At 33.5% G+C, this 13,375-nt stretch overlaps 2 protein-coding genes across 4 annotated transcripts in view; one reads left to right on the top strand and one right to left on the bottom strand.

Annotated features, from left to right (window-relative positions):
• The window catches only part of LOC120637598 (extracellular sulfatase SULF-1 homolog), a 119,832-nt gene extending 114,735 nt beyond the window's left edge, over positions 1–5,097 (top strand). Inside the window, exons 14-17 of one of the 3 annotated variants that reach the window (XM_039909459.1) lie at positions 96–315; positions 452–580; positions 992–1,070; positions 1,255–5,097. In XM_039909459.1, the coding sequence (XP_039765393.1) occupies positions 96–315; positions 452–580; positions 992–1,070; positions 1,255–1,336 (510 nt within the window). In that variant the 3' untranslated portion in view covers positions 1,337–5,097. Of the gene's footprint in view, positions 1–95; positions 316–451; positions 584–988; positions 1,071–1,254 lie in introns of all 3 variants that reach the window. The other 2 variants (XM_039909458.1, XM_039909457.1) reach the window with 2 other exon arrangements.
• Positions 5,098–5,325: 228 nt separating this feature from the next.
• LOC120637908 (MRN complex-interacting protein) lies at positions 5,326–12,702 on the bottom strand. Its single transcript, XM_039909968.1, has 2 exons — positions 12,518–12,702; positions 5,326–6,514 (listed from the first exon to the last, which is right to left on the bottom strand). The coding sequence occupies exons 1-2, from the start codon at positions 12,566–12,568 to the stop codon at positions 5,621–5,623; spliced, it is 945 nt and encodes a 314-aa protein (XP_039765902.1). The 5' UTR covers positions 12,569–12,702; the 3' UTR covers positions 5,326–5,620.
• Between the last annotated feature and the right edge of the window lie 673 nt (positions 12,703–13,375).

Genomic DNA, 13,375 nt, shown 5'->3' with positions numbered 1-13,375 from the left:
TATAATTAAAATAAACTATTGTAGCAACTTAAATTTAATGAGAAATAAAGTTAATGTACTTTAAATGTACCTGAATAATATTTTTTTCCCTTAAGGCTGAATTGGAGAGGCTGTGTGAATCAGAACGCATGAATTGTTTCCGACATGATAACGAGCATTGGCGAACTGCACCACTATGGACAGCCGGTCCCTTCTGCTTTTGTATGAGCTCCTCCAACAACACATACAACTGCGTGAGAACTATCAACGCTACTCACAATCTACTCTACTGTGAATTTGTAACTGGACTGATTACATACTACAATTTACGGATTGGTAAGTATCTCAATTTGATTCGAAATGCTCATCAAAACTAGTATGCATACTATATCTGTGAAATACATATCTACGAAAAGATGAAGACTTGACTGATATATACTCGTACCTACATTTTGCTATATTTTGTTTCCAGATCCGTTCGAGACACAAAACAGGGTGAAACATCTAACAGCATCAGAAAAAGAGTACTTCCATAATCAGTTGCATCAGCTGCTGAATTGTCGCGGACCATCTTGCAGGAGATTCTCGCATTCTAATTCAGGGGGTGAGCATAGCGTTATAGAATTATTTAAATGGTTCAACTACCCAAATATTTTTGAATTTATTCTTGGAAAAATAACTGAGGATAGCTAACTTCCTTTACAATTATTAGGGATATGTAGATGGTGATGGCAAGCTAAATCATTATAAATAAGAGTAACATTCCGAATCAGTAATAGACTTAAACCAACAAAAACTGAACTGCCTGTAATGCATGTATGCATTTGGGATGTTTCAATAATAAAGGCATTTAGATAAGACATTTAGAAACCACTCTTCTCAAAAGCGTGTGCATAAAATTGATAAAAAGAAAATATATTAAGTATCTTATATTTGGGTAAGGAATTTAAAACGTTTGGATTTCCTAAATTCTATGCATCGGTTCAGTAAAATATATTATTCTATCCAGCAGGAAGTAATGAAGACATAAGTAGACGATATGAAGATGACCATATGATGTACAGAGGCGAACCAGTTGGGTATAGTGAAAGGTAAGAAGAGTTCACTTTTATCATTTTACTTAAATATAAATTATGATTTATTAAGGGTTGGCAAATTGTTGTGTCCTGGTTTAAAATATAAGCTTCTCATTACGGGAATAATAGGTAATAGGACCTCTTTTTCGTTACAATTTTTATTTTTTGATATATTCAATTCAACCTCTTTCTTTTTCAGAGCCTGGCGATTGAGTGGATATGGTCGTCGATATGCAAGAGCGAGAGAGTTGCATCGACGCCGACATACGATGGCGTTCTAGTCGATTTAAATTAAATATTTTAGAATTAAAACTATTTTGAGCGGTACTCATAATAATTATGACTATAATTGATATCTTTAGGTATTTAACTGAAGAAAACACTTGTATAATATATATGTTTATATACCTATCTCAAAACATATGTGTAATCATATCTTACGTATTTATTAATAATGCAGATTTTAAGATGTCAGGAATGTTTATTTTTTGTTAATTACCTATACGAGCACCGTATAGATCCGGTTGTTCTATCGCGCTGTTTTGGTCAGTCTAGCTTCGGATCTGAGTACCCGTCCAGTCCACTTCGGATTGAGTAGACCATACCTAAGGACCAAGGTCTGGTTCGAGACTATACTTTATACGTGCATGCATATAACAGTGCGTGAGTAAAGCGGGATCTAGGTCATAATAATTATGATTAAAACTGTTTAAAGAATTAAACAAATAATTACAGCCCAAAGGTCGAGATGAGAAGGTAAATGGTGATCAGCATATATCTCAAAGAACTGAAGTAAACTTACATAGAAAAATTATTCAACTGATGATAACATTATAAGTTGTTGTTATTATGAGATACAAGGCCAGAGCTAACAAAAAAAGTTTTAGGCACTATGAATGATTGTTCTTCATTAAATATTATTATAAATTAATTATTTAGGGATAGTAAGAATATTTTAATGATTGGTTCGCAATTTACCTAGTCGATGTTTCATGATAAAAAATGTTATTATTTATTTACTTTCTTTCGATTTCTGAAACTTTTTTGGGTGTCTCAAATCACAGTGATTTGAATCATCCTCAAATGAACTCGATTTTAATAAATTACATCGAATCTTGTAGGGCTTCCTATATAATCGAAAATTGTCAGTACACGTTTAAATAGACGTACTATGATATATAAATTTATAATAATTATATTAAGTAATATAGCTATATACCTAAAGAAACTCCGCGAGTCTGTTATTCGACTATGATAGCATAATACTCTACTTATTATATTTTTATGTATCGCGTCAAGATTTTGATACACTTCGCGTTTTCGTAGTCGGTTTAAATATATTCATATATTAAATCTGTCATAGATAGTAGGCACTTATATCTAAAGAGAAGTCTTCCTACATTTAGATATGTTTTTACAATATATAATTGTGTAAAGTTAGTAGACATGATTACAAATTAATGCGTCGCTACCGTAAAGTATTACATGTAATATAGTTATTATCTACTGATTTAAATACTCCATAGTGTTGAAATCCGAAAACTTGGGTGATTTAAGTTGTCTTATGAAGGAGACTGTCCAAAAATATTTGAATGTTCATTATCTTTTTGTGGCCAGTAATAAAAAGAATTTTTAATATAAATGATTGCAGATACCTACTATTTCTCTGAAATGTGACATTTTATTAAAGAACGGAATTGTGTAATCTTGTGACTTGATGATTTTTTTTTAAATCCATTACGAACCACGTAATGGGAAAACTTAACTTTTAAATGATCAATTGGTGATGTCAGTCAGTCCGTAAGTATATGCAGGCCCCTTGTCTGTAATAGCTTGCGGTTGTCTGTACCTTGTCTGTTGTTGAAACTTATGATTACTGAATAATATCAATAGCATTTAACTGCTGTAGCAAAATCTAGTATAACTCAGTGAAAAGTTAAATTTTGAAGTTAAATGCGCAATGAGTTTTCCATAATAATTCCAATGTTGGATTAGGTATTTCCAGAAATTAAGGGTTCGAGTTATAACGTAAGGTTTGTAGGCCAAATGGGCTATCATATTTGCATAATATTATATTCCAAAGTTAAGGTCATTTTCCTTTAAGCCTCAAGATTTCTCATTTTAAAACTACACCTTTACTCTTAATTAAGACAGAATTAAAAGAAATAATTATCAAATAAATAAAAAGTTTCGGGAGTCTGACTCATGAGTACCTACTTAACCGGTTTTCCTTATATATATTCTTTTGTTGTTTTAAGATAGATTTACTAAATTATGGTTTAATGGACAATCTCCAAAATGTATAAAATTTTGGAAAAAACGTTATTTTTTGGGATGAATTTAATTGTTTCAAAGTGGTAAAATTTAAAGGTTCTTGCTCAAAATATATATTATATTATATCAAAGTTGTCCTTTCTCCATTGACTACTTTTGTTTAGTAACTATTTACGGATCGCGCGTACCTACCTATTACGCAATCGACCACAACCAATGGCAGTCCGTCTTGCTAACATTTTCTTTAACTCGGTGGACATGAAATTCCTAATTTGTGTAGGTACTTTGGTGTACCTTGATCGATTTCCAAGCCCATTCTGAAGATACTGGTACTGAAAATGCAGCTAAAGCAGCTACAGAAGAGCATTGTCATCAGGCCTTTTTGAATTGCGACCAAGGTCGAACATTATAAGTCGTGGCCGCATTGTGCGCCAGTTCCCTTATACCTATAATTAAATGAACAAACCATAGGTTTTGTAAAGATAGATATAGATGAAAACAAGTTTGAAGTATGTTTATCTATTAGAGGTTGAAAAGTGATATTAAGTTGTTGCCATGTGATGAATAAGGGTTTTATCCTTAGACTATACTGTATAGTTGAAAATCGAGCTTTGCGTTTATGGACGTAAATAACAATTTCGGCAGGCAACTGACTTCGAGTTCGAGGGCATTATTATTTTAAAACAAGGTGGTAGTACCTATTTATAATTTCAGAAATAATATTTTATCTGGGTTTCGTTTCGATATTTATGGTATTCGATTCTCATGGCATGACCTATATATCAATTGAAATTGAACTAGAGGCACAAACGCAAAGCTCGTAGGGATGCCTTGCCTAAAGTAAATCGTATTTACATCGGTTGTAATATCCTTAAGGTGGATTAATAAAATTATGTTGAAAGTAAAAATAGGATGTTGCAACCGACTAAGAAGATGGTATAGTTGGGACAAATGTAGTGAATAGGTCTTTGAAAAAACTGTCGCGCTGAGCCTGCCTTCTTCAGTAGATAAACACGTGCGATAGGGCTAGCTGTAGCTCAGACAAATTTTTATTCCATAAAAATTTGACGAGATCGACTTTGCGCATTCCCCTGTTTTCTCGTACAAAACTAAACCGATCCAATTATTTTTGGGATAAACCTTTAAATAAAGGTTACGATTAGGTTCCTCAACTCTTGTAATTTTTTTTTCAATGTTTTCGTTTCCTCTCCACGTGGCGCTTGTAAGGTGGTCACTTTTAAAGGGTCAGGTTATTATATAGTACCTATTTAGCTTTTCAAAAAAAAAAGAAAAGATAGCGAAATGTCTACTTAAGTATTTAGATTTTACAAAAAAAAAATATCGATCCAGCCGGGCTAGCACAGGGAGAGAGATAGTTGTCCTGCCTATGCTAGCCGTACAGGTAGGAAATAGGGGAATACATTTGTACGGATAATCCCGCCTATACTTTCCTCTTAATGTATTAATTTCGATATTCTGGTAGGGCTTGTTATGTCAACTGCGCATAGATAAAATGTCACTAGATCTATGGTAGGTATCCTTGAGGTATTGAGATAATCTCAAATATTGAGATTTTATAAAAATAGCAATTTGTCTGAAATGCAGTGTGACATTTTACCTAGCCTAGACAAGTACAGTAACATGTGATTAAAGAAAAAAAATGCTATATGCTAACCTTGAATATCTTAGTTACAATAATGTGCAGCATTAGCATTTTGTGAAATATCCTGTGTATCGGATTTATTAATAAAAAATGATAAACCTCCAACCAAATTGTTTGATTTTTTATCTTATTTGTATTTTTAGATTCAATCGTATGTCACTATAATGAATTAATTTGCTTTTAGTTGTCCTATAATACCAATATCTGTATAAAATAGTTTTTAGTGTATAAATATTCAAATATGCATATTATAACGTTTTTTTATAAGTATAAGTATGTAGTCTGTGGTAAAAAAGTATGCACATGATGAACTCTAAATTAATACAAAATATCGAAATATAAATTATTTATTAAATTAATAGGTGAATTAAGAAAATAATATAAAAACAAAATTAGTTAGGAACACTTAAGTAACCTCTGAATTTATGTAATAATATGTGGGCAGGTAATTTAGCTTAATGTGAATACTATGTTTACTGTAAAATGAAATAATGCATTGTGTTGATGCAACGTTAGCGGAAGTACCTATTTATCCTTAGCAATATGAAAAAAGCTTATTACCTATGTACTTTTTATTCACAATAATAATGGGCTATTATGGGTTCCTATTCTTGCTACAAAATATAATTTAAAAGTCTAAAATTTTATCTAAATCACTATCATCATCACACAAGGCAAATATAGGTTTATTAGGTAAGGGAGGGGTATCAATTTCTGTTTTTAGAAAGTGGTTTATTTTTTCATTGCCATCTCTTATATATTTCTGTTCATTGTATACCGTATTTTTTTCTTTTTTTGGATTATTGTATTCAACAATTTTTGGTCTGTGGTCATCAAAATATTCTTTATTTTCTATGGTGTAGTTTCTATCATTTTCGGTGTCTTCAAAATGATCACTATTTTCGTATTGCGCCCATTTAGAGGCTTTATTTGTTTGAAAATTAGCACTTTTATTTACATCTTTTTTCGCTCTGCTCGATTCCAAATTATTATTAACGCTACTTGTATCGTATGTATATGTGATGGTGCAATTGTTTTTAAGATTAAAACTATTTATCTCATCGCTATTTAAAGTGGATAAGTTATTCATAATATTAGTCTTTTCATAACAATCATTATTATTGGATACTTTTGGAACTTTGAACCGTTTAGTTTTCGTATTTATCTTTCGTTTATTCGGGAGCTCCAAACATACTTCTATATTGTCGATATACTCAGGGTCTTTCTCGTCAACGATTTCCTCTTTCTCAATATAAGCTGTCCATTTACTTTCTTTCTTGGTATTATTTGCTAATACCTGAGTACTTATAATTTTAGTATTGTTTTCTGTGTCGTCTTCAAAGTCACTGTCTGAATCAGCCTTTAATTTTAAGGTTTCCATTATATCCCCTCGCATATTGTTGAGCTTTTGAACATGTATCCTACAATCTTTAGCAGTACCTATGTTATAGTGTCTTTTTAATGACTGCTTCTCACCGCACACTTTGCATTTCCATTTATTATCTTTTCTTGTTTGGTGTACCTATTAAAATCACATAAGTCAAGATTTACTAACAAATACACTTAAAGTGTTACATTTGCATTGCATACTGGCCATTTCTCTCAATCTCTGCTGATTTAAAAAAAAAACATACTACATGGGTCAAAAGATTTAAAGGAACATTTAATTTAATTTTTAAAATATTTGCATTAATTGCATGTATTGTCTCAAAAGTTTATGCATAAATATATACTTATTGATTATAAGGTTAATGAAAGGATTAAGATTTAAACCGTAATTTTCTTTTTAATTTAACTTTAATGTTGTAAATGTGTATTGATGAATTCAAATTCAAATTCAAATTCATTTATTTCAAGTAGGCCTACTTTATAAGCACTTTTGAAACGTCAAGTATGCATGTTTGTGTGACTCTACCACCGGTTCGGAAAGCAGATTCTACCGAGAAGAGCCGGCAAGAAACTCAGTAGTTGCTCTTTTCCAACATCAACATTTACAATCATTTTGCTATCTTGCGGGAGATGAGAGCGAGGCTGGCTGCTTCCATTCTGATGAATAACTTATACTCGAAAAAAATTTACTGAAATATCTTTCAGACACTGGAAATAAACTTCTTTTATATCATAATTTTAGAACTGAAAGGTTGCTTGTAATTTGGCACAGAACTAGCTTTGCATTCTGGTCACATCTACATAGGAAACTTTTTACTTTAGGAAACAAAATGGGTAAATGGAGAGTATTTAAAATAAAAAACCCATTCAGCATCATCATTAACACATTACTATTCAACTACAGGGAACAGGTTTCGTCTCAGAACGAGAAGGGTTTAGGCTGTGCATACAAATGCAGATTGGTAGTTTACATACTGTCATATATAAGTATCTACATCATTTGTTTACCTTTTCTTAACAAAAGTAAAACCAAGTGGGTAGTTTAATTAACACATGTAAAAACTGTCAAGTTTTGCTACCTAGCTCAATAAACGTGTTACTATGCAATATCGTATTATTTATACATAATAGTGGCGACGAGGCGAAAATTTAATTAAAATGGACCACAAATCAGTGAAATTTAATGAATTTAATCAAAAAACGGATGTATGGGACAATTACATCGACCGGTTAAAGTTTTGTTTTGAGGCTAATGGCATCATGTTAGACGGCGCCAAACGAGCGAATTTCTTTACTGTGTGTGGAGCGGAAGTCTTTGAGACTCTTTTGGCCTTGATTACACCAAGGAAAGCTAGTGATGTGACATTTGTTGAAATTGAAACAATTTTAACAAAACATTATAGCCCAAAGCCAAATGAAATCTCCATGTCATATAAATTCTACACACGGAACCAGAATACTAATGAAAATGCATCAGAATATATTGCACAGTTGAGGAAAATTAGCTCAAAATGTAATTTTATGGAATTAGAACGGATGCTACGTGACCGGCTTGTGTGTGGTATGAAAGATCGTCGTCTACAGTATGAACTCTTGAAAAAAGATAACCTGCATTATCAAGATGTTATTGATGCCATGTTAGCAGCAGAGACTGCAGGAAAAGACTACCATATGATTCATTCATCTATGGGTACAGAAAATAGCAGCACAAGTACAAACTGTGCAGCAGCAACAACAACTCAAAGCTCCTCAGTGGAAGAGATGGACATAAATGCAGTACAAACTAGATCAAATACACGACTATGTTTTCGGTGTGGTGATCGTCATGGTGGTGAATGTAGATTTATAAATGCCACCTGTCGGTTCTGTAAGAAGCGAGGCCATATTGAGAAGATTTGCTTGGTAAAGAAGAAATCTTTAAAGAGAAATATTAATTTCACAAATGATGAACACACAGATACACACTTGAATGGTATTTACAGCATTAACTGTGAAACCAAAGTATTACCATTTGTTGTTGAAGTATCATTGGAGAATATACCTGTTGTGATGCAGGTAGACACAGGTGCAAGTTTTTCATTAGTAAATGAATGCACTTGGAAGAATATAGAACATCAGAACCAACATATAACTCTTCAACCGGTGAACCTTACTCTACGTACATGGACAGATACACCTGTAATCTTACTTGGCCAAGCTAAACTACAAGCTCAATACAGAGACATCAAATGTTCACTAAATGTTATTATAGCAAAGGGTCGGGGCCCCAATCTTCTGGGAAGGGATTGGCTGGGCCCATTGAATATCGCATTGAATATCAATGTTATAGCTAACAATGATCTTGTGAACATTGAGAAGACAATTTTAAAATACAGCAACATCTTCAGGGATGGACTGGGCACATTTAGGGGAGATCCAGTGACCATACATCTCAAACCTGGTGCTACACCTAAGTTTTTCAAGGCTCGTCCAGTACCATATGCTATCAAGGCTAGAGTTGAAGAGGAAATTGATCGCTTGGTGGCTGAAGGTGTACTGAGGCCTTTATCTTATTCAGAATGGGCAACACCTGTTGTGCCAATAATAAAGAAGTCTGGAGACATTCGGTTATGTGGAGATTACCGTAGTACTGTCAACCAAGCAACTGAGTCGGACACCTACCCCATGCCAACAGCAAATGAGGTATTTGCTACAGTTGCAGGTGCGAAGTTCTTTACAACCTTAGACCTTGATAGAGCATACACACAAGTGAAAGTTCAAGACAGCACTGCTAAAATGTTAACATTAAACACATGCAAGGGTCTCTACTCCGTACATCGGTTACCTTTTGGAGTCAAAGCCTGCCCTGGAATATTCCAGAGACTCATGACAGCATTGCTAGCAGGAGTTCAAGGAGTGGCAGTCTTAATTGATGATATAATTGTAAGTGGTCCTACAATGCTGGAAATGCAACAACGACTTGAAACTGTTCTAGACAGGATACAAAAGGCTGGATTTCGTCTTAACAAGAGCAAATGTAAATTTGCTCAAGAAAAAGTAGAATTTTTAGGTTTTGTGATTAATGGAGAAGGTATCCACCCAGCTCCAAGTAAAATAGAAGCTGTAGTGAAGACGCCAGAACCACAGAATGTCCAGGAGTTACAGGCTTTCTTAGGACTGTATAATTTTTATGAAAGGTTTATACCCCACAAGGCAACTATACTTGAGCCATTACATAGACTACTAGATAAGTCTCAAACATGGCAATGGACTCAACGGGAACGAGATGCATTCAATAAAGCTAAACAGTTGCTTACATTTGAAACCACATTAGTTCATTATGATTTATACAAACCACTAATTCTTACGTGTGATAGTTCACAATATGGCGTTGGGGCAGTGCTATCGCATGTGATGGAAAACGGACAAGAAAGACCGATCGCAATGAGTTCTAGGACATTAAATTCCCACGAACGACGGTATTCACAGTTGGACAAAGAAGCGACTGCCATTATGTTTGGCATTAAAAAGTTTCACAATTATTTAGCGGGGAGGAATTTTACTGTGATAACCGACCACAAGCCCCTACTTGGAATATTCGATCCAAAAAGGCCAATGCCATGTATTTTATCACCTCGTTTGACAAGAATCGCAATAGCATTAACTGCGCACGATTATAGCATTGCTTATCGACCAGGAACGGAAATCGGCAATGCAGACAGTTTAAGTCGATGGCCGCTACCTGTACCAGATCAAGAGGAACAACCTCTCTATGAAATACTACTGATGGCGGAAAATCTTAGTGATTTCCCTTTTACCGCGCTTGAGATATGCTCTGAAACGAAGAAAGATCAAACTCTCTCCCGAGTTGTTCACTTTCTACAAAGCGGATGGCCAAACAAAGTTAACGATCGTGATTTACGAGTATATTGGTTACATAGATCAGAGCTCTCTCTACAAAATGGTTGTGTATTATTAGGTTGTCGTGTCGTCATACCACGACCTCTTCGACAAACCATCTTACGCATGCTGCATACTACGCATAATGGAATTGTGCACACAAAAGCATTGGCCCGAAGTTATGTGTGGTGGCCACAATTGAGCGATGATATAAATGAATTAGTAAATAATTGCACTCGGTGTCTAGAAAATAGACATATGCCTCCAAGATCATCACACGAGTGGATCGTTCCTTCAAGACCATGGTCCAGAATACATATTGACTTTGCAGGACCATTTATGAATAAAACTTTTCTTATAGTAGTTGATGCTTTTTCTAAATGGCCTGAAGTGCTAATGACAAATAGTACTAACTCGGCATCAGTGATTCGTCATTTAAGGAACTTATTTGCTACTCATGGTATTTGTGAAACCCTGGTATCAGATAACGGAACTTCTTTTGTGTCCGCAGAAATGAAATTGTTTTTAGAATCTAACAAAATTAGACATGTGACATCCGCACCTTATCACCCGGCCACTAATGGCTTGGCAGAACGGATGGTACAGACAGTGAAGGAAAAGCTTCGGAAGATGGATGGATCATGGGAAATAAAAATTCCAAATATGTTACTAGGTCTTAGGGTGACTCCGTGTTCTAAAACAAATAAAAGCCCTTCGGAACTTTTGATGAATAGACGCCTACGCACGGTCTTAGATTCTTTGCACCCTGATAGCCTGCAGTATAAAAAGGTTGAAGGTCAAATAATAAATAATGCACAACAGAAAAACAGAGAAACTAATGTGGGACAAAAAATAATGTACAGAAATTACACAAACGGGCCAAAATGGTTACCTGGTCAAGTTTTCGAAAAAGATGGCCCATCTAATTACAGAGTACAAACTGAAGATGGTGCAGTTTTACGGCGTCATATAGATCAAATAATTAAAGTACAAAATAGAGAGAAAACAAGTGACATACTTGGAGGAAACAACAATGAGAGGAGTAATGCAGAGACTGAGGAAGATAAGATTGATCAAAATGAACAGAATAATGATTTAGGAAGCGGATCAGAGCAAGAGTCAGAAAATGATCCTATTATTGAAATACCAAGTGCAGAAAAATGGGAAGAGATGTTAGGAATACCTAAATCAGCTGAAATTGAAACGTCAGGGGGGAAGATCAGAACTAAACGAAATGTTCATTCTAAAGTTCCATATTCTAGACCCAGTTGTTTTAATGAAAATAATGATTAAATTGATTACTTTATTTGTTTAATTTTATGTTATATTTTTAATAGTGTACTGTGGATTTCTTGATTTAAATTGTTAAACTTTAGTTAATTTACATGACATACTTGGGGGAAAGGTATGTCATATATAAGTATCTACATCATTTGTTTACCTTTTCTTAACAAAAGTAAAACCAAGTGGGTAGTTTAATTAACACATGTAAAAACTGTCAAGTTTTGCTACCTAGCTCAATAAACGTGTTACTATGCAATATCGTATTATTTATACATAATACATACTGTTGAGGACATTATAGAGATCTGTTTAAAGTAAGTTAGGTATATTTAAATTTGCGAAATGCACGTAACTTTGTGCTTTAAGCTCGGTCTCCACACCAGGAAAGTTGATGCCTCAAAAGACTATCACCGCATCATATATTAAAAAAATACCATTAATACCATTTTAATAACTGAATTGTTTCTATTTTAATAAAATAACTTATGTAAGTATGTATATTGTCATTTAGACAAACTTATAAATGAGATAAAAACACTAGAAAACAAACTTGAAAACCCATTAGATATTGATCTATTTTACTAAGAATTACATTATAGGTAGACAAGAATTAACACATATTCTGTTGGTGCTGTGATTGTTGCAGTGTTTAAAAAAGGTGGTAAGGCCTAATTTTATAAATTTATTTCACTGACTTAGTAGGTTAGGCTAATATAAAAGATAGATAAAAGTTTACTAAAGTTCAGTCCATCTAGTAACTGACTAGCAGTTACTAGATGGACTGAACTTTAGTAAACTTTTATCTCCAATTCTCTGAATCCTTCAAAAGGAAATTTTAAATCCTCGGAGACAATCTAAAGCAGTCCTTAAGTCCACCAACCTGCGCAGATGTGTGACCTGTGTGATGGAGTTTAAGCTTTAAATTCCTCTGTGCTGTAAGATGGGTTGAGGAACAAAATCGTATTTTTCATACCTGAAATATGGAACATTTGTAACATCTCAGTACTTGAAAAACTTGTGGCATTCTAATGAATGAAGTGGTAAGCAAAATGCAGTTTCAAAGTAACAATTTTTATTTTCACTTTCATATAGTCGAAAATTATTATATTTATAAATGAGAATCAAAATCCGCAAATCAACTTCCCATGTCCAATCTATCTCTACACTCCATAAATAATATAAATAAACTAAATGACAATGACAGACGTCAGTCGATTTGACAAAGACGTCAATCAGTCAGACAATCATAGACAATTTATTTGTTACCACATAATTAATTCAACTTTATTCCACAACTGTTGTGCAAAGCCAGAAGATAAAAAACAAAAAATACCACAACTGTTTCACATACATTTATTAAGCTCGAAAAGGAAATTTTGTTGCAATAATTCCAACAAAGATTTAGGTTTTACTATTTTATTATCTGAGCCACATTCATCACAGTTTTCGTATATCATATCATGTATTTTTAATTTGTATCATTAACATCTATTTGGATGAATAGTCAATACATCACTCTTGTGTACTTTAACAATGTTTTAAAAAGTAGAATTGGGATATTTAGATTGATGCTAAATTTTAATATATAGGTATTGTTGTGGAGATTTTTTTTTTGGTTTCAGGAAAACACAAATAAGAAGTTCAGAGATCAAAATATGTAAACGTTAGTATCTAAGTTTGTTAGTTAACACTATGACTTTTCCAAGGAATCCTTAAATATAATATTATATTGGGAAAGATAATTACCTTTATCACTAGCACGAAACAATGGAAATAGTAGTTTTACGTAACTAAACGTAGACATTATAACTTTTTGGACGAACAGACTGTA

This window comes from Pararge aegeria, chromosome 4 (assembly GCF_905163445.1).
Source record: "Pararge aegeria chromosome 4, ilParAegt1.1, whole genome shotgun sequence".
Taxonomy (NCBI): Eukaryota; Metazoa; Arthropoda; class Insecta; order Lepidoptera; family Nymphalidae; genus Pararge; species Pararge aegeria.
This window is presented reverse-complemented; position numbering and strand designations above follow the sequence as displayed.